Raw genomic sequence first — 27363 nt, 5'->3', positions numbered from 1 at the left:
AAAAGATTTATATATATTAAAATTTCATCAAATTTTAGGTGGGTTTATTTTATATATATATATATATATATGCAAAATAACGTTTTTTAAAAACGCTATGGTTATTATTTAACCTCTAGTTATGTTAAACCATAATATATTTATATATATTAAAATTTCATCAAATTTTAGGTGGGTTTATTTTATATATATATATATATATATGCAAAATAACGTTTTTTAAAAACGCTATGGTTATTATTTAACCTCTAGTTATGTTAAACCATATTTGTTTATTTTCTAATATTTTGTGCATCCTCGTCCTTCGTATGTGAGAATCTCACTAGTTAAGCCTAATTCACTTTAAATAATAAAGGTGAAGCGAGAAAACAAGTTAAAACACTCAGTTTATCCATCTCTAACCATGGTTATTATTTGGTTCACTCGGTTTCTCGTTTTAAGGCCCCGTTCATTTCACCGATTCGAGTTTTCAATTTTAGGTTTTTATAGTAAAAAGCTCTCAGAAAATGTCACATCTAAATTTTTCTGCTACAGTGAAAAGCTCTCTGAAAATGTCACATCTCAGCTCGAATTGAAAACTCGAATCCGCGAAGTGAACGAAACCTGTTGTCTGAGATTCAGTCTCACATTTTGCTTACTTCTTCATTTTAATGATTTTAACACACTATTGGCCGTAAGTACCCCTACCATAGAAAGCTTCCAAAACAAAATAGTTTCCTTTTTGTTGTTGTTATTCCTCCAAAACCCTAGTTCTCACTATTTTATCGTTAGTCATAGAAAATTAAAGGAATAAATAACTACAGACACAATTGTGAACCTATACGATTTAAGAAACCTTTTAACTACTATTAAGAATTAGTATTTTAATCGTTAATTGAGTTTTTAACTATCTGATCTATAAGTACACACGTTAAGAAATCAACATAAAACTACTCTAATCATAGAGCGAACTGTTAAAAACTTATTCCAATAATTAAAATAATAATTCTATCTATAATTAAAAAAGACAGATCCTATCATAAAATTCTCGTAAGATTTTACCTTAGATAATATTTGATCAATTTTCAGCGAGAAGCATAAATTTCCGACCTTTATTTTATTTTATTTTTTTTGGACGTTTGACATAAATATGATATTGTATATAGATTCATGCTTTCGTGTGTGGTGTATGTCGAGTGTTTAGGTGGGCAATGCGTGAGATAATAATGTACGACAACTTTGGGGCTAAATCTTACGAGGCATTATTTGCCTTTTTAGTTTATATATAATAACTTATTATCTATCAAAGTGAGTGGTGCATATGAGTAACCCCCATAACACAAACTCTCTTTCAATTATTCATAATTGTGATTTTAAAAACGTGACGTGTTTCTCTCATGGCCATGAAAATGGTCCGTACTCCCATGGACTTGTCTACACGCCCTAATGGTTATTGGGCCTTCTTGATTGTTTATTAAGAAAATACGACGAATGACATTTTTAAGACATACAGATGAAGTAAATAGTTGGCCAGTTTGTTACCGTTTTCAATCTCATTTTTCATATTTTTTGAAACAAAAAATTGAAAACGCGTTTGGCGAAAATTTTTTTAAAAAACAAAAAAAAAAAAAAAAAAAAAAAAAAACTGTTTTTGTCGTTTTGTGAAATTCTGAAAACGCAAAAAAGCTGTTTTTATTTTCTCGTTTTCGTTTTCGTTGTGCTTTTCTTTCTTCAGCCTCCTGTTCTCTCTTCTTTCTTCAGATTTTTTCTGCCCTTCTTCAGCCCTTCTTCCTGACCGAGCTCCTCCGTTCTTCTCACCCGATTCGTTTTCTCTGGTTTCCTTCTCGCCTGACTTGCGCTGTTTGCTTCTCACTTGAGCTCCTCCGTTCTGTTCTCGCCTGAGCTCCTCCGGTGTCTTCTTGCCCGATCTGCCCCGTTCTCGTCTCACCCTTTTCTCATCGAAGTATGCCCCTAGACAAAAACAGTTGATGGTTTTCCGTTTGATTTGGTTGAGCATTTTTTCTGATTTGTTTTTTTATGGCTTTTTTTTATATGTTTTTTATTTGATATACTCAACTAAATCGGTTGATATGTTTTCCGTTTGATTTGGTTGAGTATTTTTTCTAATTTTTTGATATGTTTTTTATCTGATTTGGTGAATTTTTTTTCGTGTTTTTTTTCCCCTGGGAGCCTCCCATTGGGGCTGATTCAACCCTTGGGGGCCTCACATTGGGGCTGTATCAGCCCCTGGGAGCCTCCCATTGGGGCTGATTCAGCCCCTGGAGGCTAAAATTGGGGCTGTATTAGCCCCTGGGAGGCTTCCACTGGGGCTGAATCAGCCCCTGGGAGGTTGGTATTGGGGTTGATTCAGCCCCTGGGAGGCCCCCATTGGGGCTGATTCAGCCCCTGCGTGTGTGTGTGTGCGCGTCTATATACTTTAAAACTATATTGGATGTCAAGACAAAATGTTATACCAATAGCTTGTTGTGTGATCCATAATTTAATTAAGATGCATGCGCAAGATGATCATCTATTTAGACAATATGAGGTCGATTTGCCCGTAGAAGATATTAAGGGAGAACAAGAAGGGCAACAAGGACAACAACATGGTATGTATGCACAAGAAGCAGAAAACATCTTAAATGGGTGGTCGCCAACAACGTAATTATATGGTTAATTTTAGGGATCATCTAGCTAATCAAATGTGGGATTCGTATCGGCGACAATAATTTAAGCTAAGATTGTAATTTCCATATTTTATTAATTATTAGTGTTTTTATTTAGGATTCAATTATTATTTATTTAATATATTAAATACTATTACATGTTTTCAAAAATGAAACCACCAAACGCAGTTTCAGTTTTTTTTTTTAAAACTGAAATCAATCTCTGAATAAAACTACCAAACGCATTTTCAGAAATAATTCAAAATTGAAAATGAAAACGTTTTCATTTTCATTTTCATACAGAAAACAAAAACGTTTTAGAACCAATTCCAAATGCACTCAGTATTTTTTAAATGGAAATAGTAGAAAATAGACCAATATAAAAAGCTCAAGAAAGTATATAGGTCAATTTTTAGTTATAGAAATTAATAGACCATAACTTGTCAAGTTATGGTTCATAATCAGATAAGTTATGGACAAACTTGTCAAGTTATGGTTCATAGCCAGACAAGTTATGGACAAAAATCGTGAATTATGGATAATAACTTATCAAGTTATGGTTCATAACCAGACAAATTATGGATAAAAATAATAATTTAGCCTATTTATTAACTTATGTAAACTATTAACCTATTAATTATAATTTATTTCAAATCTTAACATATTTCTCTCTTTCTCCCATTTTTAAAATGCTCATAAATGAGCATATCTTCAATTTTCATTTTAAAATGAATTGTTCCTTTTCAAATTTACTCTTATCTTGGGCCTTGTTTTTTCAAATGGTTCTTGGGCCTTGTTTTTTTTCCCTCGCTCAGGCACTTTCACAATCACATCTCTCCCCTTTCTTTCCGTTTCTCTCTTCTCTGTCCCTCTCTCTCGTCACGATCTCTTCTCCGTACGAGGACTGTGAAAAGCCGCGCGATTGTGCCAACGACGGCAAGTCGACGGCTCTCTCTCTCTCTCTCTCTCTCTCTCTCTCTCTCTCAGGTCAAACCTCACTGTTGCGCAGCCCATTTGTGAAGCTCGCAGCTTGTCGTCATTGCCAATCTCGGAACAATGTCAAGCAGATCTTCCCTTCCCAATCTCTCTCTCGCGGATCTACTTTCTTTCTCTCAGATTGCCATCGTGTGTTGAGGTCGCAATCCGGAGGAGATATCGCATCGGCCGTCAATCTTCCCCGTCCCCAACCCATCATTTGGTTCTCACCGGAGATTTGCGAGATCGATGGCCGGTTGGCCACCATTTTTTGTTTTTAATGATTCCCGTGTTTGTTTGTTTGTTTTATCATACGTGTTTGTATTTTTACTGTATTTTATTATTTTTGTATAATTTAAGGTGATTTTGGGTTAATGTTTTGTAAATAAATTATGTGTTTACGTAATACGGGATTTACGAGATAAACAAAATAAATAAAGAATCAATATTAGAATCATAATTATTATATTTAGTTAGGTGTTGGAATAGAATGAAATAGTATAAGTTTTTACTAAAATATCCTTTCATTTTATTCATTAATAATGTATTTAAACTAAATTAAAAAATGTTTCAAGTTATTTTTTTCACCTCGACGTTTAAATTGAATGTTTTATTTGATATATTAAAAATATTAATTAAATACACGTGATAATCAAAGTAAAAGCAAGTAATAAATATAAATGTCATGATTGAAAGTTAAAAACCTGCAAAAGTAATGCTCTTGTACGCCGGCAGATGTTATGTTTGTTTTATTTTATTTTGATGAATGAGTTGTACTAGGGTTAATACAAAAAAAAAAAATTTATATGGGATAGTGAAAAGGGTATTTAAAGTAAATTTTTAAATATTGGAAGGGATAATTTAGGGAGAGAGAATTTTAATTAATATTTATTTTGAAATAGAATGATCATTTAACTGGTTCATTTTAATAATTGTGATTCAATTATTTGATAGAATAATAATTCAATAAGAATAGCTATTTTTAAGTTTTTTGCCCAACCAAACATAGAAATAACTGGAATTTGAAAATTGTTATTCTATTCCAATGGTCAAAATTTTTAAAAGATAAACAACAAGCCAACTAAGACTTCGTTCATTTCGCGGATTCGAGTTTTCAATTCGAGCTTAGATGTGACATTTTTTGAGAGCTTTTCACTGTAGCAAAAAAAGTTAGATGTGACATTTTCTGAGAATTTTTTACTATAGAAATGTAAAACTAAAAACTCGAATCGGTGAAATGAACGAGGCCTAAGAATCGCTTTTCAATTTTGTTTGTTGCTTACATAATATTATTAACAATTTTTTTTTATGAATAGTTATCACTTCCACAAAAATGAGTTTTTTTTCCTTAAAAAATGTTTACTTTAATATTTTTTAACTCTAACTAATTAGTTTTAAAATTTTAATTGATTTTTTTTCATTTTTAATTTATTAAAAATATCTCTTTTAAAAAACTCTATCATTTAACTAATTTTAGTCTAAAAAGTATAAATATATGGGCTAATGTTAAGAGATAAAAATAAAATGGATGCTATTTTAAGGGGTATTTTTAAAAATTTCCCTAGTTCTTTTAACCATATATGCACAAAAAAAAAAAATTTGTTACATGATTTCCCAAATGAGTTTGAACATAATATTCGTGCAACAAGAATTTCGGTCCATGGTATTTTTCCTTAAAAATTTTCTCATATAATTAAAAGAAATGTTGAGAACTCAAGAGCTATACTATACATACATATATCAAGAAATTTAGAATTGTTCTGTCTGTTTTGTATATGTACTTTTTGGTTTTCATTTGGGCCGTTCATTTTTCTTATTCAAATTTTTAATTCGAGTTGAGATGTGATTTTATGTGAGAGTTTTTTACTGTAGCAAAAAAGTTAAGGCCCCGTTCACTTCTTTGATTTGAGTTTAGAATTCGAGTTGAGATGTGACTTTATGTGAGAGCTTTTTACTGTAGTAAAAAAATTAGATGTGATTGTTTATGAGAGTTTTTTACTGTAGAAAAACTCGAATTCTAAACTCGAATCAGCGAAGTGAACGGGCTCTAATGTGATTGTTTGTGAGAGCTTTTTACTGTAATAAAATTTGAATTCTAAACTCGAATCAGCGAAATGAACGGGACATTAATCTTTCTTAGATCTATTATCTATTACCTATTATTAAAGGAGAATTACTCTTTGAATAGTGCTCCCACAGATCATTCCCATACTGTTAGCCGCCTCTTTTTTTTTTCGTTTTACTATTTTTATTTTTATTTTTAAATATTTTTTTAGAGTTTCTATTTTAGAGCCTCCTGCTACTAGGTTCAGTTTTTTTATATCTAATTAAAATTATATCAAATTAAAAATATATACAGAACAGATAGTTTTTAACACAAATTTAACGGTTAAAACTAAGAAACTAACGGTAATTTATTTTCTTAGGACCTACCATATAAACTCCTTTTTTTATTTTATAAATGTTTTTTTGTAGTTTAGTTTTTTACATATTTTTTAAAATGTATCTTTTCGTACTTTAATGTAATTTCTTTCACACATATTCTTATTTAATGTTTTATGTAAAAATATTTTTTTCAAATATGTTCCTATTTAATTATTTTTCCTGTAATTTACCTATATAAAAAGAGGCAATTAACTTCAATGAGGCTTTGCCCACCGCCACGCGGTGGTTTTTTTTTTTTCCCCTCCTTCTGATTCATCCATTTCTCAGTCTTTTATTTCCTACTTTTTGTTTCCTTCCCTTTCGTTTTTTATCTTTTATTTTGCTTTTCCTACTTGTTGATATATTTTTTTAATTTTCTTAAATGCTTTGTTTCTTAATTTTGTTCAAGTTTTTTTACGGTTTAATTTTTTATGGTGTTCTTTTAAAAAATATTTTTTTTCCTACCTTTACTCTTATGAAAAAATTATTTCTTATGTATTCTAGTAAATTTTTTTATTTTTTTTATTTTTGTCAATAGTTAAAATAATTTTCTTCATATATGTTCTTACTTAATTTACTCTTGTGTAATTCTTCTCGTATAAAAAATTATCCTTATGCATATTATTTTTATGATTAGCTCAACAAAACATTTTTTTCCTTATATTTCTCTTTAAACAGTTTTTTCATGCGATCCTTTGACCTAATCTTATCTTTATATGTGTAATAGCCGCATAAGACTGTTTTCTTCCACGTTGCATCTGTGATCTCGTGTCAACTTCATCTCTTTTTTTTTTTTTTATTATTATTTGTGATTTCTAATTTATTTTTTTTTCAAATCATGGTCCATTTTTATCTAATCTATATAACACATCTAACATATCTAATCTAATCTATCCATTCTCCTAAATGAGAATCCGTCTTCTGTGGGGAGGCCAATGAAACGAATGAAACGTTTCGTCCGTTTCTACTCCTCGATTTTCCTTTTTTTTTTTGTTTCTTTTCTTTTTTGGTCTTTTTTTTTTTTTTGTCCTCCTATCTTTTTATATATGCATTTTTTATCTCTATTTTTTATTTATTTTCACTTTTCAGCCTTTTGGTTGCTTTTCCCCAAATATATTATATATTATAAAATTCTCTTTATCATTTTTTCCTTAGTTTTTTTTTAGTTATCTAAAATATAATTTATCGAATGTGACCTTTATGAATATTTTTTTGTTGCTGTCCATTAATATCAGTTTTCCTTCAAGTGTGTTCATGTTATAAATATCTTTTACTTCGTAAGCGTACCTCTTTATAATTTCGTATCTCTTACTCATTTAGGTAAATTGTCTTCGCACTTTTATGGATGTTTTTCTTTTCTCTCTTTTTCTTTCGAATATAAAATTTCTATTATCAAAAAATTTTTGGCATAAATCTATCACACGTATTTACTCATATATAATATTCAACTAAAAGAAACATTTTGATTAGAACATGCATATCCCTCGTTAACGAAAAGTTTCATTTTTTGGCCTTTATGTTTTTTTGTTCCTCCTTTTTTTTTTTTTTTTTTTTTTAATGTTTTCTTCCCTTTTTTCCTCTCCTTTACTTTTTCGTCACTCTTTTTTCTATTTTTAACTTTTTTCCCTATCATCCATTCTTTTATTTTTTATCCTTCCTGCAACTTGACTATCATAAATATATTTTTCTCTCTAATTCACCGTAGAAATAATTTCTTTTTGTGCATATCCTTATCTTAATTTATTTAAAACCAAGCTTTTTTAAATTATTTTTTATTTTTCTCTCTTTCTCATCTCTCTTTTCTATTTGTGTCTTGTCCTTTCTTCATTCCTATCTTTTTGCCTATTATAAATCATCCTGCTTTTTCGGTCTCCAAATGCTACCTTAATAAATATGTTTTTTTATTATTACGTTTCACTCCCCCACATTCAACCAACAATTTTCTTTTACGTGAAATGTTTTTTATTTTTTTATTTTTCTTTGTTTCTTTTTCACAAATATTTTTTATCCTCACATTTTTCTATCATTTTTATAGCTTTTTTTTTTATATATATTTTTGGGTTATATTTTACCTTTTTTCCGTTTTTGTCTCTTTTTTTTCTTCTCCTTTTTTTTAAGAGCAAAAGGAAAGGTTCCATAATAAAAACTAAATTGTTAACATGAAATCTAAAAGTAATAACCAACGTATAAGCCAAAAATGTTTAAAAGCATCAAAACATAAACGTAAATTATCTTTTATTGTCTATTCCTAATAACTTCAAAAGAGAAAGCGAATGAGGAGGCACTAGCCAATGCATCCCTATATGTGTATATAGTATAGGAGACGATTAGAAGTTGCCTTTTTTTTTCCGGTACAAAAAACTATAATCAATAGTTTTCTTTTCCCAATTAAAAAAAAAGCGGTTACCATTTTTTAAGTAAAAAATAATTTTAAGAGATTATGTGTGTGTATATATATTTACATAAAAAAAAACACACATTAATATTAGGACGGAGGCAAAATGAGGAGTACTTCTCCTATCCCCACCCCGTCACAAATGGAGGATTTGATTTTTTTCTCATCTCCATCCTCATCCTCGTCCTCAATAATTGTCTCCTATTCCCGTCTTATTCAAGGTGAGGCCTCATTCCATAAGGATTATTGCCATTCCTAAATAATACGGGTAAATTAAAGCATTTTTTTTCTCAAGAAAAACATGGGATAACTTTATTGATCGTGAGCTGCTCTATTACAGCTATCGGCTCCAAGGATAAAAAAGATAAATTCTTAACAGGTTGCGTTTGGTTAGGGTAATAGAGAGAATTGAACATGGGAATGGAATAGCCATTCCTCGTATCATTTTTTGGTTTGTGTTTTAACTAAGGAATCGTGAATAGTCCTTCCATTTAAATAATAACTCCACCTTAGATTAGACTAAAGAGGTGGAAAAACTTTTTCATTGTTCATCCCAACTTATCTTCTCTTGTATAAAACATGAGCCCTACAAGTAAATTAAATAATTACCGTAAGTATCTTCATAATTATCATAATTATGTTATTATTTTATTAAATAATTATTTTAACTCAATAAAATATAATCAGTTAAATAATTATTTTTCTTAGTTACCCTTTCTATACTTATATAAAACACGAGCCCTAAAAATAATTAAATAATTAACGTAATTATCTTCATAATTATCATAATTATGTTATTATTCTAGTAAATAAATATTTTACCTCTTATATTCATTTACACTTTATTTTAATAAAGAAAATGTTAATAATGTGACTCTAATTTATGAATTGATTATTAACAGGTTAAGTTTGTTATAATTAACGAGACTGTAACCCAATTAGTTGTTGAGATAAACTTAATTATCTCAGTTAACCAATTGTGGTTAATTTCCTGACTTAGGTTAATATAAGGTGTTCTATTAAAAATAAAAACTGCAGAAAGTAAGTCAACAAGTCTTTCATCTCTGTTTTGTGTTTTCTCTTTCTAGAACAGAGTTTGTATTTCTCGGTGAGTGCTAGAGAGAGAAACTGTGAGAATTTATGGGTAAATTTGGGATATTGAAGCTTGTAATCAAGAGTGAGAGTTGTGAGTTTGTACTATGTTTTTCTGCATAATAGTGGATTGGGCTGGAGGTTTTTCCAACCTCTGCCCTTGGATGTAGGATTTCCCAGAAATCCGAACCAAGTAATTCTTGCGTTGTTCTTCTTCTTCTTCTTTTCTGTGTACGATTCTTGGAAGACATGGGCCTGGGAACAACAAAAATATTTTAGTCAAATCATTGTTAAGTTCATTTCATTGTATGTGTAATCAAATAAAGTTACGATATTTTTAAGAATATAAAAAATATTATTTATTAATTTAAGTTTGAGTTTAAAAATTTGAGTTGAAGGAGAAATTTGAATTTAAATTTTAGTCATAAACTCAAATTAAAACTCAAATTTTACAAACGAACATGAACTTAAATAAAATTGTAACTTGAATTTAAATTTTTTTTAAGTTTTACTCTAAAAGAACAAACCCTTTATGTTTCATGATATGATTCAAAGTTAACAAAAAAGAAAAAAAGAATCACTTTCTCTTTTCATTATATTCCAATTACCATTTTATTCCATTAGCATATAATGCAACCAAACGCAATGTTAAATACGAGAAGTTGTATACCAACTTTAAAAGATGTACTTTTACAGAACCTAAGTTCTTTTTTTTTTTTTTAAAAATTTTTATTTTATGTTACATCATTTGTTGAAGGTATTTCAATGATCCTAAAAAGATTAAAACTATTAGAAAATGTCTCGAGCCTACCACTCTGACTAAAGCTAATAATTTGTTTTAAGGTACTAAAGCTAATAATTTTCATTGTTTACCTTCTTTCTACATGACACTTACTCAAGGATTTGGTGTCATCACTTATTCAATTATTATCTACATAAAATTATTGAATCGCCTGTTTTGAGATACCTTAGGTGGTGTTTTTAATACATGGGTTTGAATTGTTATATTTTCTCTTATAAAATTTTGAATTTTTATTTTATTTTTTCTATCCGAATCAATGAACCAAATCATACTTTTAACTTTTTAATGTTTTTGTGATCGCTTACTATGTTTATAAAGTAGGTATAAGTTAATTTGTCATGGTTCCACCTCAAGTAATTTTTTTAAAGCACCCAAATAACTAAAGACTAATTAGGGATTTAATTATGTTTCCACCCCAAAAGAAAAAAAAATTTTATGGTTTAGTTATATGTTACAAAATTGTTCACATTTATTTTTTGGGACAAGGAAAAATAAAAACACCAACCAGTTCTCAACGATCTTGTGCATTGAGCAGATCCGAATTGAGTAGTTCAACGAATACAGGAATAATTTATTTGATGTATCTTCTTATCTACTGGATGCCAACCTTGTAGTAATGGTGGGCAACCATGTTTAGATGATTAGTGTTTGGGTTGAGAAAGAAAAAAGAAAGATATAAAAAGCAAGCACAAGATTGGTGGAAAAAAAGAGTAACCGGTTTTTATTAGCGAATCTTCTCTACTATCGGCCTATAGATTTGATTCAAGTACAAATACGTAATTACAAACGAAAAACGGAAACTACAGATACGTCCACCAAAAAACTAAGTACAAATACGTAAAAAGAACAAACTTTAACAGAAGGAAAAAAGAACAAATCCGTAAATAATTCATGAAAGTTAATGTCTTTTTAAAAAAAAAATGTGAATAAAGACTTTAGATACAACATTTTCTTTTATTTATTTATTTATTTATTTTCTCAATTCGAATTAACAAAACGAACGAGACCTAGAAGATAGTACATGATATAAAGTATTATTTTATTATTTCCAAGTGTTATGTTATACTATTAGCAATAAAATTTTTGGAAATAGATTGGGAAAAAAAATCTTATGGTTTATTAGTTTGAAACATAGTGTTATCTCAAAAGAAAAAAAAATGATATTTTTGGAAGAAGAACTACTTTTTGTTTTTTTGTTTTTTTAGGAGGATAAATACAAGTGACATGCATTTAACTTTCTATACATTACTGTTAGAATAAATGTTACCGGTTGAAATAACAAATTTTATTTGTACTTCAGTTGGTATTATCATTTTTTCAATATATACTACATTTAAAAAAATTCAAGTATTAGAAAGGTGGTATTAAAGAGTTAAAATGTATAGTAAAAAAAAATTAGAGAAAAAAAATCATCTTTTTGTCCCCTAAAAATAAAATCATTATGTTTCACTAAAAAATTAATGGTGGAATTTCAATTATTCTTAAAAAAAATATGGAACTTAAATTGAAAAGACGTATAAGTTTGTTCGTAATAATACAACGCATGTCTGCATTGACCTTACAAATCTAATAACTTTTTTTTTTTTTTTGGAAACATTCACAACCAAGGAGAGAGAAAAAAGATGCAACAAATTTAGAGAGAGAGAGAGAGAGAGAAGAATAAAAAATATTACAGAGAGTGGCCGTTCAAACGGCCACCTCCACCTCAACATCTGGTTGGCGGTCTATTATGTGTGCAATTCCCACCCTCGTTCTCTTCTCCTCCTAAACAAAAAACACAAACCTCATTTTCTCGGGAAAATCCCATCCAAAAAAAAAAAAAAGAAAAGAAAAACACCACAACCAGGAAAATCCGCCATTTCTCAAACTCCTTTACCCTGCATCACCATCGTCTTCCTCTCTCAATTTCCCGTGCTTTCTTCGTTCCGCACACGGTGGTGTTTGCTGGGCATAAGGTAATTCATATCCCCTCGTTTATCGATTCAGTTATTCGGTATTATTGTTCTCAATTTTCCGTCAAATTCGGCGTTTTGTTCGGTAGAAAATTTTCGGGAATTTTCTCAGTCGATGATGCAGCACAACATATTCACAACAATGCGAAGTTTGAAGATCATGGACGGGTGTAAGGGCACGCAGGTCTATGCGCTTAATCCGTCTGGTCCCCCCACAACCGCCGGCGCCGGCGCCGGTGGTGTTGGCGACAAGCTCTTGCACCATCTCCAAGACCATCTTAGGGTCAATTCGATTAGATCCAAATCGAATCGGGTGTTTCAAGCCCCAAATCAAACCCTAACCTCAAACAATAATGCTATGTCCGAGAATCTTCTTCCCTACGGGCTTCCCTCTACCGATCTCTTAGAGCCTCTCATCGACCCCTGCCTTAAATCCGTCGATTTCGTTCAAACCCTCGCCGATGTGTATCGACGGATCGAGAATTGTCCGCAATTCGATAAATGGAAGCTGTTTCTTGAGCAATGCGCTGTGTTCCGAGGGCTCTCCGATCCCAAATTGTTTCGAAAAAGCCTCCGTGCGGCTAGACAGCACGCTGTGGATGTTCACACGAAAACAGTGTTATCCGCGTGGTTGAGATTTGAGAGGAGAGAGGATGAGCTTATTGGGTACTCAGCAATGGAATGTTGTGGAAGAAATATCGAATGTCCTAAGGCTAGTTTGGTATCTGGGTACAATCCGGAATCGGTTTATGAGTCTTGTATGTGTTCGAGTAGTTCTCGAGCTGATGATGAATTTGTGGTCAGGGATGAAGAGTGTTCGACGTCAGAGGAAGATGGTGATGTGTCGTTTTGCATTAGGGATGAAGAGGTTAGGTGTGTGAGGTACAATATCGCGTCATTGTCAAGACCGTTTAGAGTAATGTTGTACGGTGGATTCTCAGAAACGAGAAGGGAAAAGATAAATTTCTCAAAGAATGGGATCTCTGCGGAGGGAATGAGGGCTGCGGAGTTTTTTAGCAGGACTAAAAGGTTAGGTTCGTTTGATGCGAAAATTGTTTTGGAGCTATTGTCTTTGGCTAACAAGTTTTGTTGTGAGGAGTTGAAGTCGGTTTGTGATGCCCATTTGGCGTCTTTGGTTCGTGATATGGAGGATGCAATGTTGCTGTTTGAATATGGATTGGAGGAGACGGCTTATCTTCTAGTGGCAGCTTGTTTGCAGGTTTTTCTCAGAGAGCTTCCGTGTTCGATGCACAATCCGAATATGATGAGATTTTTTTGTAGTTCAGAGGCTAGAGAGAGATTGGCTATGGTTGGGCATGCGTCTTTTGTGTTATATTATTTCATGAGCCAGATTGCCATGGAGGAAGACATGAAGTCAAACACTACGGTGATGCTTTTGGAGAGGTTGGGTGAGTGTGCAACTGAGAGTTGGGAAAAGCAACTTGCTTTTCACCAGTTAGGCGTTGTGATGCTTGAGAGAAAGGAATACAAAGATGCCCAGCATTGGTTTGAGGCAGCTGCCGAGGCGGGTCATATTTATTCGTTGGTGGGTGTTGCAAGGGCAAAGTATAAGCGTGGCCACAAATATTCTGCATACAAGCAGATGAACTCTCTGATTTCTGATTACTCACCAGTTGGATGGATGTATCAGGAGCGAGCTTTGTATTGTATTGGGAAGGAGAAGATGATGGATTTGAGCACCGCAACTGAACTAGATCCTACTCTATTGTATCCTTACAAGTATCGTGCTGTGTCATTGTTGGAGGAGCACATGATTGGAGCAGCCATCTCGGAGATCAGTAAGATAATTGGTTTCAAGGTTTCTCCTGATTGCCTTGAACTGCGGGCTTGGTTTTTGATTGCCCTTGAGGATTATGAAGGAGCGCTAAGAGATGTTCGGGCACTCTTGACATTGGATCCAAATTACATGATGTTTCAAGAAAAAATGCACGGTGACCATCTGGTAGAGCTCCTTTGCCCTCTTGTTCCACAATTGAGTCAGGCGGATTGCTGGATGCAACTATATGATCGATGGTCCTGTGTTGATGATATTGGTTCTCTGGCTGTTGTTCATCATATGTTGGCAAATGATCCCGGGAAAAGCCTTCTACGTTTTAGGCAATCTCTCCTTCTATTACGGTAAGTATGAAGAGCAGATTACATTCTTTGCTAATATTTCTGTTATCCATATTAAATTTGTTGCTGAGCTCCTAAAAGTTCCCAAATGTTATGTTTTGATATTATAAAATTTCAACTTTATTTGTTAGCTCTATTGTGGGCTCAAGCTTGTTACCCACTACTCAGATCTAACCATTATTGCCTGAAGTATGCTCTTTTTTTTTTTTTTTGAAAAGAAACAATGAATTTTATTAAACCGAAAAGGAATGGAAAGCAGAGGAAGAGCTTTCCTCTAACAGACCAAATGCAAAGTAACAAATATCGGACTCAAAACTGAACAAAAAGAAAGAGACTACCAAAAAAAGAAGAGAGAGAGCCCAATTCCTAACAAAATCTGAAAATATCGGCTGGCCAAACTCTTTATCCCTGGAAGTATGCTTCATTCTTCTGTTTGGAGATACCAAAAGAAGAGTCTTGTATTTGCCTGTTTCAGCAGCTTTACTGATTTCTGTCAGTTTGTAGGTTAAATTGTCAAAAGTCTGCCATGCGTAGTCTGCGTTTGGCTCGAAATCATTCTAGTTCTAAGCATGAAAGACTTGTCTATGAAGGATGGATATTGTACGACACAGGCCACCGGGAAGAAGCTTTGGCGAAAGCAGAGGAGTCAATTTCTATTCAGAGATCATTTGAAGCTTTTTTCCTTAAAGCATATGCTTTAGCAGACTCGAGTCTTGATCCTGAGTCTTCAATGTATGTTATCCAGCTTTTGGAGGAAGCTCTTAGATGCCCTTCAGATGGTCTTAGGAAAGGACAAGTAGGTGCCAATTCAGAATAATCACGTCATCTTTGTTAAACATTACACTTTTATTTCAACTTGAGTAAAACTTGAGTAAATTTTGTTGTTTGCAGGCCCTAAACAATCTTGGGAGTGTCTATGTAGACTGTGATAAGTTGGATCTAGCTGCTGATTGCTACATGAATGCCCTTAACATTAAGCATACACGAGCACATCAGGGTCTTGCACGCGTATATCATCTTAAAAGTCAACGAAAAGCTGCATATGACGAGATGACAAAGCTGATAGAAAAGGCCAGGAACAATGCATCAGCTTACGAGAAACGCTCAGAATACTGTGATCGTGACATGGCTAAGAGTGATCTTACTATGGCAACACAATTAGATCCCCTGCGGACTTATCCATACAGATATAGAGCTGCAGGTAACAAATATAACCACCTTTTCTTTTGTGTTTGGTTCACCTTTGTTGATAATTTTAAGGTACTCCTTACCTTGAAACTTAGTGCAAGATCTTTTTGCGCCAGTGATAGTTTTGCTTTTGCAGTTAGTTGGCTTTTTTTTTTTTTTATAAACAAAAGTTTATTTTAAGTTCTGATATCCCACGAGTATTAATTCCTTATCATCAAGCTGTGACGCATTAACTGCAGCGTGTTGAATTACTCAAGCTACCTAGTTTCAAATTAGTTTTGTTTTACTTCTGCATTTTCCAACTACTTGCTCGGTTTCATTGGAGTTTGAGATAGGATTCTTGTTAAGCTGATCATATTGATAAGCTCCAATCCAAACAACCAATTAAAAATGACAAATCGGAAAGAGAAATGCTAACAGGAAGCTTTGATAAATATCAATGGCGGAAATTGGGTTACAGAAAGAGATATGGGGATATTCGAGAGATCCCTTGCTCTCCCTAGACTATCTTCTCTCAGAAGTTTCACAAACTGAATAATAATCCCTTATTCTACATGCGTTCTATTTATACTCACTATCTCTTAATCCGCTCACCAATCCCAAGGCCTAACTAACTACTAACTACTTAACAAACATAACAAACCAACCCTAATAACAAACCACTAACCACTTATTATATTGATCACTAATTACTAACATAATCCTATCACATATTTGTGTGAAAAGTTTTCTGAAAGTCATTAGTGGCCTTTCGACACACACACACACACACACACACACACACACACTAATGAAATTCAAATTCTTTAGTATTTGATCTCCAATTAATATTTTAGAGGATGATCCTCGATAACAGAATAGGCAGCTGATTTCTTCAGTTGTAGGATATATTGAAAAAGTTGTCTTCATATGTATAGGTGCCTGATCTCCCTTGTCTTCTGGAAAAAAGTTTGACTTGCGTACAAAAGAATGCTCTGACGACCTCTTCTTGATGAGGGGACACATCTATCTTTTTTTTCTACATACAGCAGCATTACTTGTGTTTGCTGCTGTCAGTTCAGTTTAAGAACTCTCTATTCCTCGATATTGAACACTTAAACTATTGTTTCTATTTTAATTTCCCAGGCTTTCTCATTTCCTTTTTCTCCCCGGTCTATGATTTATGTTCTGTGTAAATCCTTTGTTATTGGCATCTCAAGTTGGTGCTAAATTCTTGTATTAACCTATTAAATTTGTATTCCATTTCTCCTAGATTCTTCTTTGCCGGTATTTTCATATTTTGATCCTAGTAGAAAAGCTATAAAAACAATTTCAGCATTTTATCATTGTTTTCCTACTTAGCATTCTCTTATACATCTCTATACAACTGTTTGTAACACTTCTGTGATAAGGTGTTTCATAACGTATATGGAGTTTAATGCAAAATGTTATGCTGGGTCATCCTGTTGCCTGGAGATTTGGAGAGATTTCTGCTTCAGCTCCTATAGTAAAAGGGTTCTTAAATCAACATAGTCTTTTACTTAGGAAGTTGACCAAGCATGCTGACTTCGTGTTTTTGTTGATTGAGCTCTCCTATGCCATGGCATTATTTAAAATTGTTTTGGTCAGAGGATCTTTGTAGTAGTTAGAATCCACTTCTAAATTATTTAACATAGAAGACAATTAACCTCTTGTAGGAGAATTTTTAATTATGAGAACATGTAAATTTATGGTTTAGCAAGACCATAGTTTAATAAATTTTCAGAATATTGTGCTGGTGAAATGATGAAACCTTCTTGTATGGTTTAGTGGAACATGTTAGTTCCCTTTATATGGATTCACTTTTGATGCATGCTCCTCGTCCCGGAGTGGATATGAAACTAATACTGTCTTAATTTTGTTTATTTTACATTGGGATAGATTAAATATCTCTGATTTTGTATGCAAATGGAATTTTGATACCATGGAGGACCTGCAGTTTGACATTAGTGACTGCACTTACATTAGGAAGTGGACAGCTTTATATTTCCTGACTTTTATTTTCCCTCTTTACAATTTCATGTTGTCATTGAACTCATGTTCTGCTTTGTTATATGCTTCATACCGATGCACCATTATCATCCTACGATTTTGAACCCATGAATCACATATTACTAACTTTGAAGTTTTCTCCCACTAGTTTTGATGGATGACCATAAAGAAAAAGAAGCCATAGATGAGCTGAGCAGAGCCATTGCTTTCAAGCCTGACCTGCAGCTGCTACATCTCCGAGCAGCATTTTATGAATCGATGAGTGATTACATCTGCACCATCCGAGACTGCGAAGCAGCTCTTTGTCTTGATTCCAGCCATGCTGATACTCTTGAGCTCTATAACAAAGCAAAAGAGCATGTAAATGAATGACAAAAATAAACATCCGCATAGCCATTGTTCATTATTACCAACGAGCAATCTCCCATTGCTCCCACACAGACTTTTTAGGCACAAAAGGCAAGCAGTAAGCTCTATTTTATCTTTTTGGGTTTTTTCTATGGAACTCAGATGCAGAGTTCCCATGGCCCTTAAGATGGAACAAAGTCAAGAGGAAAAGAGAGTTTGGATTAGAAGGAAGGCAAAGTAGAAGATCAAAGATAGTATGTAAATATTTATTCATTGGATTATTGATTGAAGCAATCTTCATCATGTCGTGCGCACAACTGCTGCCGATGCCGATGATATCCACTCAATCAACGATGCGAGTGAAAGTAACCACAACACAAAGAATCTTGTACATGAAACGTCATCTTGTGATGAATTTAGAGGTCAATTGTTTTTTTTTTTTTTTTTGGCAAAGTGATTTCCAATGTAATGTAATATTGTCATATTGTTCTGCGATTTGTTGTATAAGATTCACAATTTTCCCTTACATCAAGACAGGAAAGAGTTTATTATTTATCACAGAACTCTTGTAACGTTAAACAATAGTCAAGACTGTTTCTCTTTCCTCATGGTATTTTCTTTTTTGTTGTTTACGTAGATAACTTAGCTAGATCTTGAGATTCTTTAAGCAAGGAAATTTGCACCACCAAGCGACTAAAAAGAACTTAGGGTCCGTTTAGTTCGTTGATTCGAGTTTTTAATTCGAGTTGAGATGTGACGTTGTGTGAGAGTTTTTTACTGTAACAAAAAAGTTAGATGTGACTGTTTATGAGAGTTTTTTACTGCAACAAAACTTGAATTCTAAACTTGAATCAGCAAAATAAACGGGTCTTTCATTAATTGTCTTGGCACAAACTAAAGTCATATCAGTTGTTTTTTGGTTCGCGTTTTTATTCTTGAAAAATGTTTAAAATGGTGTTACTAATATCCATTGCTACATTACATTTATGTGAAAAATGATATTAACTTGTACTAGCGTCTCAATATTTTGTCTTTTAACATTTCTTATGACCTTTATTTCCACTTTCAAATGCAAGTCAAAGCCTATAGGTTACCATTTGAAGTTACTGAACTAAAAAGTTGGATTGCCTACTTTCTATACAATTCCCGAGAATATAGACAGGCACCCTTTTGGCGGTGTAATCCCACACACGGGGTCGTTTTCAACCTCATCTTTCGACATGTTAAAGTAAAAAATCAACTTAAATGGGCTTCACGAGATCCCCATATAGCCCCAACTATATAGCTGCCCTTTAGTTTACTTCATTAATTACCCTACTGCCTTGAACTTTCTTGCTTCTTTCCTAATCTCTCACACACCAAAATCTCCCACTTTCCCTTTTGCCAAAAATCTTACCATGGAACAAGAACATGATCCTTTCCCTAATCTCTCACACACCAAAATCTCCCACTTTCCCTTTTGCCAAAAATCTTACCATGGAACAAGAACATGATCATCAACCAAACTATCATCAACCCAGAAATATTCTCAACTTCAATGCACCACTACTTTCAACAAGACGCCCTGCAAATTCCACCACCTTGGAGTTATCTTGCCCGAGCATACGGCGTCGTAACAGCACCGATGATCACCATAGAATCCCATTTTCATGGGAGAAAGCCCCCGGTAAGCCCAAGGACCCCGAAAAATGTAGTACTCACGACGATGAAAATGACACCCCTCGCCCCAAACTCCCTCCGAGCCTGTGGCGGTACCAACAAATACTTAGTACCGCTACAAATATACCAACAAAAGATGTCGTTAGTGATGACAATATTGGATGCGACGCAGATATTGACGACGATGACATCAATGACATGCCAGAGTACGACATCTACTCCGACGCAGTCGATGTGTTCTCGCTTTCAGAGGCTATAGACATCGTGGAGAGATCACAGAAGGCGCAAGAAAGTAGTACTACTACAACTACAGACGGGTTAAAGATGAAGATTTTTGAAGAGTCAAGAAGAGATAATCAGTACCCAGATTTCATAATTCAGAGGTTTCTGCCTGACGCTACGGCTTTGGCCACGGCCTCAGCTCTCGGTGCCATGAGTTTGAAGAAGAGCTACGAAGATTACAAGAAGTCACAGATGATGATGATGAATAATTCTAGTTCCGAGAGAGTTTCCGCAACGACGTCGTATTCTTCGCCCAAGGGCTGCGGGCTTGAGCTGCTTTTCCCATGGAGAATGAAGCGCAGGCTGTGTGGCACTGTTAAGAGCCCTGTCCGTACTAGTAGTACAATGCAACTCCAACGTAGTCACAAAGAAAAAAGGCGTTGAAGATTGTGAATAGATGATAATATTACAATTCTTGTTGTATAGGCATAATGTCATGTATATGCAGATCATATAAATTTTAGTTTTCTTAAAAATTAATAATAATTAATTAGATTGATAGTTCATATGAAAGATTACATATGACTTCACTATTTTTCGCTTTCTTGTTTTTGTTTATGTCAAAGGAAGATCAGTTGGAGAGGAAATTTGATGAGGTTAATTTTGTAGAAAGGGTGGATTTCAAGTGAGTAATCTTGACAAATACTTCTTAAAAGTGCATAGATCATGATTTTTACTCTTTTATTGATTCATAATCTTTTTAGTTAAATAATTACACTAATAAAAAGGTATTTATGAAAAATAAAAAGTAAATGTCCAGACTCACACTCTTAAAGATAAGTATATATATTATCTTTATTTATATGATGATAGTTATATATTAGATAAGTATATAATCATCACTATGTTCTTTTTTATTTATATAATTTAAATATATATACTTTTTTCATTTTCATGTAGTTGATTTACAACTCCATTGGAAAACTGTTAGTTTACTAAGATTCATTTGATTGATTCTAATATGCCCCTGAATAATTTCGTAATTAATGTAAGAATTATCGTTTATATTTTCCAAATCTTAATTAATATTTTTACAATCTTTAAAAATTCATCAGTAGACTAATTTCTTATTGCTAAGGATTCGCGTTGTTTTATAACAATTTTTTTTTTTTTCATTTCTCAAGGCACAAATTCGAAAGAATGCTAAATTACTCAATTCTAAAAGCATCTTTAATGTAATGTTACAATTGATATATCAATTACAAATTTAGTATTTGAGTGTAAAAAATATTCTTTAATATTATGTTATTTATTGTGTTAAATCTCTCATATGTTATACTTCGTGGTAAATTTCTCACAAAGTATAAAATATGAAAATTTAACATTTGATTACTATTAGTGAAATGTTTACTTTTTCTTATAATCATTACAACTTTTACATTTTTTAATTATTTTAAATATAAAAGTTTACTTTTACAATTTTCAAAACTAGTTATAGGAAAAAGTAGATTTCAAATATCACTTTGCATTAGAGCAAAAATGAAAATAACATATTATATTACACTTTTTAATAATAAATATACAATTGACATTAACATTTGCATTAGAGATGATATAAAAGTCACAATATAAGACCACAGTTACGCACTTCACATTTTCTCTTAGTTGGTTTCTGACTAATATTAGGAGTTGGTGTTGGCAATTATGCTCAATTATACACACGCTATCTTATTTTCTTATATATAATGCTTATGTATATGTTAGGGAAAAACACACCCTTACATCTATATAGTAGAAAAATAAATTGAAATAAAATAACTGAAAAACAGATAAGACAAAGGTTTACGTGGTTATGAAAAATTTCTTACGTTCACGGGAGAGAGAGAAAAAAAAATCACTAACAGTTTCAAAATTACACACTCGATAAATTTTTTCACTTTCTTTTTCTACCCAAAACCCCTTATGTACACTTTTTGTCTATCTCTCTTCTCATTTTTCTCTCTTTCTCTACACTTTTTTTTTAGTACACATAAAGCTTTACTTAAAACACTTTTTTTTATAGATTCCTAATAAGTCATAAAATAATCCTTATCCAAAAAACAAAAAATAGTAACTTACTCAAAAATAAAAAATAGTAACTTTCAAAACAAATTTGAGGCACTTACCTAATAATCTCTACCTTGACTCAAATTCTTTCAGCTCACACATTTGGGTATCCAATCTCGACACCTGTCATCACACCCCTCATAGATGGGATGACGACGATACAAGCTTTAACAAACATGTGTCAAGTTTAAATTAAACTTCTCCTTAGTTGAGGAACATGTCTAACATTTGTCAATTTCATCACAACTCTATCAAACATTTTCACCTTGACAATACCTCTTCCAATGGGTTTAACACTAGAATTATTGACCATTAATAAAGTAGCATCACAAGGCTTATAAGAATCAAATCACTCCTTTTATGGGCACATATAAAATGGACATTCATAATCTAAAATCCAAGAGTCAAAAATATTTTCACAAGTAATAATAGAATAAGCATTATCTTCAGTGTCATACATGTTGCCAACAACATTTGCAGAATCTGAAGTCTTTTGAGTTTTTTCTCTTTCTTCAAGGTGTTTTGCCAGTTGTTCACAATTTCTCTTAATATGCCCCTTCTTATGACAATAATAGCACTCAACATCATTCCTTAGACGGGAATGAGAACGATCGTCTCTCTTATCATAATATCTCTGTCGTGACTTACTCCTACCCCTATTTAAATCTTACTTTGCCACTAAAATTTATTCAGCATGAAACGAACTACTAGACTTCTTCATATTTACAATCTCTAACATAGCAGCTGACACTTCATCCAGAGTTAACGTCACCTTTTCAACTAAAATTGTAGTCACCAAAGTCTCATATGATTTGGGTAGACAGACCAATAAAATTACCGCTTTATCTTCCACATCAATTTTAATATTTACACTTAATAATTGAGTCACTTATAAAAATTATTTATATGATCTAAAACATCAGTTTTTTCATCAATCTTCAACTCATACAATTGATTTTTCAAATGTAGTCTATTTGTTAGAGATTTCGACATATAAACTTTTTCTAATTTTTTCAATAACACAGAAGGAGATTTTTCATTGTTATATGTTTCAGTTCAAGAGCCAAACTTAAACGAATAGTGCTTATTGTTCTCGCTTCCAATTCTTCCCAATCTTCATCTTTCATCTTTTTCAGCTTTTTTTCCTTACAGCGCTTTCAGTAATCCCTGTTGAATGAGAACATCTTTCACCATACTTTGTCAGATATGCTGAAAATTCTCTTTCCTTCAAACTGCTCAATCTGCTCAAACTTTATCCCGGACATTATCGTGACTTTTTTTTAATTCTTTACCACCTCTCTGATACCGGTTATTAGGAAAATACACAATCCTACATCCACGTAGTATAAAAATAAACTGATATAAATATAACAGAAAAACTAAAAAGATAAAGATTTACGTGATTTAAAAAAAATTTGCTATATCCACATGAGAAGGAGAAAAAAAATCACTAATAGTTTGAGAATTACACACTCAGTAGATTTTCTTGCTTTCTCTCTACCCAAAACCCCTTACATCATTTGTTTATCTCTCTTATCACTTTTCTCTGTTTCTCTCAAAAGAGACACTATTTCTTTGCACTTTTTTCTAACCACACATAAAAATTTACTTAAAACACTTATTTATTTTCCTAATAAACTATAAAATAACTTTTACTCAAAAAAACAGAAAACAATAAGTTACCTAAAAATACAAAATAGTAATTTTTTTTAAAATTAATTTGAGGCACTTATCCAACCATATATACACACAACACAATAGATATAAAATGAAACTGAGCGCCGAAGATATAAAATGAAACTCATTAGTTGGTTTCCTACAAATATTAGGAGTTGGTGCTCGAATAGACAATTTTAATTGTGGTCTTATATTATACTCGCCTTTTCTCTATATTCCTTCTATTCTCCAAGTTGCACTCACGATATCGCATTATCTCTAAATTACGCAATTCGCAATATAAATACCTTTTTGTTGATCGTCCTGTCAATATCTGTTGGTTTCCCCTTCAAACACTCGCAAGTTGCTGTCACAATGATAAGGAAACCAACAGATATTGATAAAACGTTCAACCAAAAATGGAAGCTTGAGAAGCAGAAGCCAAGTCTTTCTTGAATAAGGTTTGTCTTTCTTCACAAGATGATAGAAACAACATATACGAATCTTTTATTAAACTTTTTAGGAAGTACAAAAACAGATTAATAAACAATATTATTACTTCAAAGATTCTGAGAGGCTTTTCATGAGAAAAAACCTACTGTAGTGATAAACCTTAGTTCATGTCTAACAATAAAATTGATGCTAAAAAGGGATCATAGAGTTACTTCTATGGCATGTTTACTAGAATTGAGGAATGATAGTTAATCTCTTGTTTATTTGCTATTTTTTTTTATCTTAGATTAAAATAGAAGTGGGATTAGTGGTGCCACTCAAATTTTAGATTGAATAATGAGATTAGCAATCCTATGCCCCACCCGTGTCAGATTGGGACTCCTAATCTTGATATTAATATCTAATTACTATCTCATCCTTAATTTACTTATAAACATAAAAATTAAAAATAAAATACAAAAAAATAATAATTACAACCTATATTTATAATTTTATGTACATAAAATATTAACCTAATTAATTGTTAACTTTAACGTAATGAATATGTCTTTATTTTTTATTGAAATTGACAATATATTTGTATTTTTAACACTTTTTTCTAATTTATTTATTTTATTCAAATTTACACAATTTATTTTTATATGTTAAATATCTATGCAATTTATATTTATTATTTTACTACCCATTATTATAATGAATATTCTAATTATGCTTGATACTAAAATTATAAGTACACAATTTATTTTTTAAATTAAAAATACAAAATTTATTTGAAGGATATATCAATACTTTTATAACAGTTTATTTTGATTTCGAATGTTAATAAACGTATGAATGGAGTTTAGAGTTACACCAATTCTAAATCCCAAAACGAATCAAACAATTTATTTTGACTCTGATTCTGTATTCTACGTCTTATCCACTCCATTCATACTCATTATGAAGAACATCTTACTGCTCAAAATCTGAGGTATACTGAAAAATTATATGGTGAGCGTAGTCTGCACATGATAGAAGCATTATACATGAATCCAAAGGCTTTGAATGTAGTGTTATAGATCGCTTGAAGCAAAAGTTATAAAAACTATTTCTTAGTCCACCTCCTAGCGGTTTAAACTTTTAGGATGAATTGATAAACTAATAAAAATTCTGTTGTAGAGTATGAAAATTAAACATTCTACAGATAGTGTCATGTTTTTAATTAGAATCTGATTAAAACATTTCTGTTAAGGGGACTCATAACTAAAGTATCGCCTCACGAACTGTCACAAATTCAGTTTTCCCTAGAAGATTTATTTTGCGCTTATTTGGTTCGCTGGTTTGAATTTTGTTGATTTGAACAGAAAAATTCAAACTATGTAATTTAAATTGTAATTTGATTAACGTTTGGATGTATAGTTAAAGTTTTAATTCAAACTACTTGCTTACTAAATACCAATTCAAATGGTGCTCACTAGTCAAACTGAACTAAACTAATAAAATAAACGGGGGCCAATTTTGCGGACTCCCTCCAGCTTACTTATGAACGAAATCACAATTTTGTTTTCTAAGCTACATGAAAGAACTAGATCACAATCCGATGGGATTAATCTCTAGAAAACTAATAGAAAGGGAAAGCTAATTATACGTTCTGGTTTCCGGGACTTCCCTCCCACAGGTTATTGGGAGATGAGAAAAAGCTCTCTTATTTTAATGAGAGAATGTAGTAAATAATAAATTTTTAAAATTAAATTAAATAAAGAGTAGATTTTAAAATAATTTAAAATAAATAGCCGTTTACATGGTAAATAAATCATTTACGACTAATAAAAACAATTTTGTTCACGTAAATTTTTTTTATGACTGATAAATTTTTTTTGCCATGTAAATAAAGATTTTTTACTACGTAAGTTATTTTTTCCGGTTATAAATGAATCATATGAATTATTTACACGGTATATGATTCATTGATCATATAAACTGTTATTTATTCTAATTAGTTTTAAAATATGCTATTTACTTATTTAGTTTAAAAAATATGTTATTTATTATAATTTCTCAAATTTTTTTTCTCCCATTACATACGTGATATAAAAATGTCTTTGATAAACTTAGGAAGTTTTACTATTATAGTTATTATTATTATTATTACTATGATTATTATTTTTGAGTGCATTATATTTTTTTTCCCCCAAAAAGGTCACTTTTATCAAAGAAATGACCCCTAGATGCCCTTAAGAAGGGTCACGTGTCAATCATGTGATAAAATCCGTTTAGAATTTAATAGACGTTATCAAAAAGACCTATGATGCTATAAATTTTAAAATTTAAGGAGTTAATTGTAAAAAGTTTTAGTTTAGGAATTAATCTGTCAAACACGAAAGGTTCAGAGAGTTCCATTTAAAAAAAGTCATAAAAATTTAAAAAATTTAATAAAATGGAGTATATTGTAATAATTTATAACCTTAAAGGGTTGATTATTAAAATTAAAAATTAAAAATTTAAGAGATAATTTGCTAAATCAAAAACTAATTGCGCTACCAATATTTTGAGATTAGCTTATTAGGATGGTAATGATATGGGTCAAGCCCAACAGGCGTGGTTAGAATTTGGGCTGAGGCCCGTTGGTATTTTCTTTGAGAGCACATTTCTCACTTTTGAGAGACCCCCTCCTCATCTGCATCTCCCCTCCCGCTTCTTCTAAGCAATTCGAAATATAAACATTACACTCAAATCTCCAAATCCGCTTCTTCTCAGATTCATTTCTTCGATTCTCTCTCTTCTCTCTCTCTATACGATAGGAGATTCTCTCCTCTCTCTCTCTGCACTAATTTTGCTTCTTCAACGAGAAATCTAGAGAGAGAAAGTTGTACTCTTAGGGCAACAGAAACCCTAGCTGCTTCTTCTTCGACTAGGGTTTTAGAAGAGCTCTCCCGATCCTCCCTTTCGCTCTCTTTTTCTATTTCTCCGCTTTAATTGCCTTTCGATTGCAGGTATATCCCTTCGCGCGATATCGATTTTAGCTGTTATTTTTGTTGTATCAAGTTTTAGATCCGGTGCATTTCCGATTTGCTTGTACATTTTGGTTTTCTGTTTAGGGGTTTTCATTTCATTTTAGTGCTTGCGATGTTAAATATATGTAGGAGCTTGGGTTTTGGCCATTTTGGGTGTTTGAAGCGCCCAAATCTTATTTTGTTGGGATTCATGGATTTATACTTTTTTTTTTTTTTTTTTTTGGGTATTTGGTCACACCCTTTCTCTATCTTTGTTTGTGTGTGTGTGTGTGTGTGTGTGTTTTTTTTTTTTTTTTTTTTTTTTTTT

At 32.0% G+C, this 27363-nt stretch overlaps 3 protein-coding genes across 4 annotated transcripts in view; all 3 read left to right on the top strand.

Moving 5' to 3' along the window:
- The first annotated feature begins 11943 nt into the window (after positions 1-11943).
- Positions 11944-18518, top strand: LOC21397150 (ethylene-overproduction protein 1). 2 transcript variants are annotated; one of them, XM_010095256.2, is made up of 5 exons: positions 11944-12288; positions 12398-14424; positions 14926-15217; positions 15313-15622; positions 17768-18518. In XM_010095256.2, the coding sequence occupies exons 2-5, from the start codon at positions 12401-12403 to the stop codon at positions 17989-17991; spliced, it is 2850 nt and encodes a 949-aa protein (XP_010093558.2). In that variant the 5' UTR covers positions 11944-12288; positions 12398-12400; the 3' UTR covers positions 17992-18518. The 2 variants fall into 2 exon arrangements, with proteins under 2 accessions (XP_010093558.2, XP_024019542.1); XM_024163774.1 differs by having other exon boundaries at positions 12375-14424.
- Positions 18519-19443: 925 nt separating this feature from the next.
- Positions 19444-20292, top strand: LOC21397149. The gene has a single exon (XM_010095255.1). The coding sequence runs from the start codon at positions 19444-19446 to the stop codon at positions 20290-20292; it is 849 nt and encodes a 282-aa protein (XP_010093557.1).
- A 6408-nt stretch (positions 20293-26700) lies between these two features.
- Positions 26701-27363, top strand: part of LOC21397148 (importin subunit beta-1) — a 4399-nt gene continuing 3736 nt past the window's right edge. Inside the window, exon 1 of the mRNA XM_010095254.2 lies at positions 26701-27035. The gene's annotated coding sequence lies outside the window, so the exon portion shown is untranslated. The remainder of the gene's footprint in view (positions 27036-27363) is intronic.

This window comes from Morus notabilis, unplaced genomic scaffold (genome assembly GCF_000414095.1).
Source record: "Morus notabilis unplaced genomic scaffold, ASM41409v2 Scaffold403, whole genome shotgun sequence".
In the NCBI taxonomy this organism is placed as follows: domain Eukaryota; kingdom Viridiplantae; phylum Streptophyta; class Magnoliopsida; order Rosales; family Moraceae; genus Morus; species Morus notabilis.
Note: the sequence above shows the minus strand (reverse complement) of the source record. Positions and strands in the feature narration are given on the sequence as shown.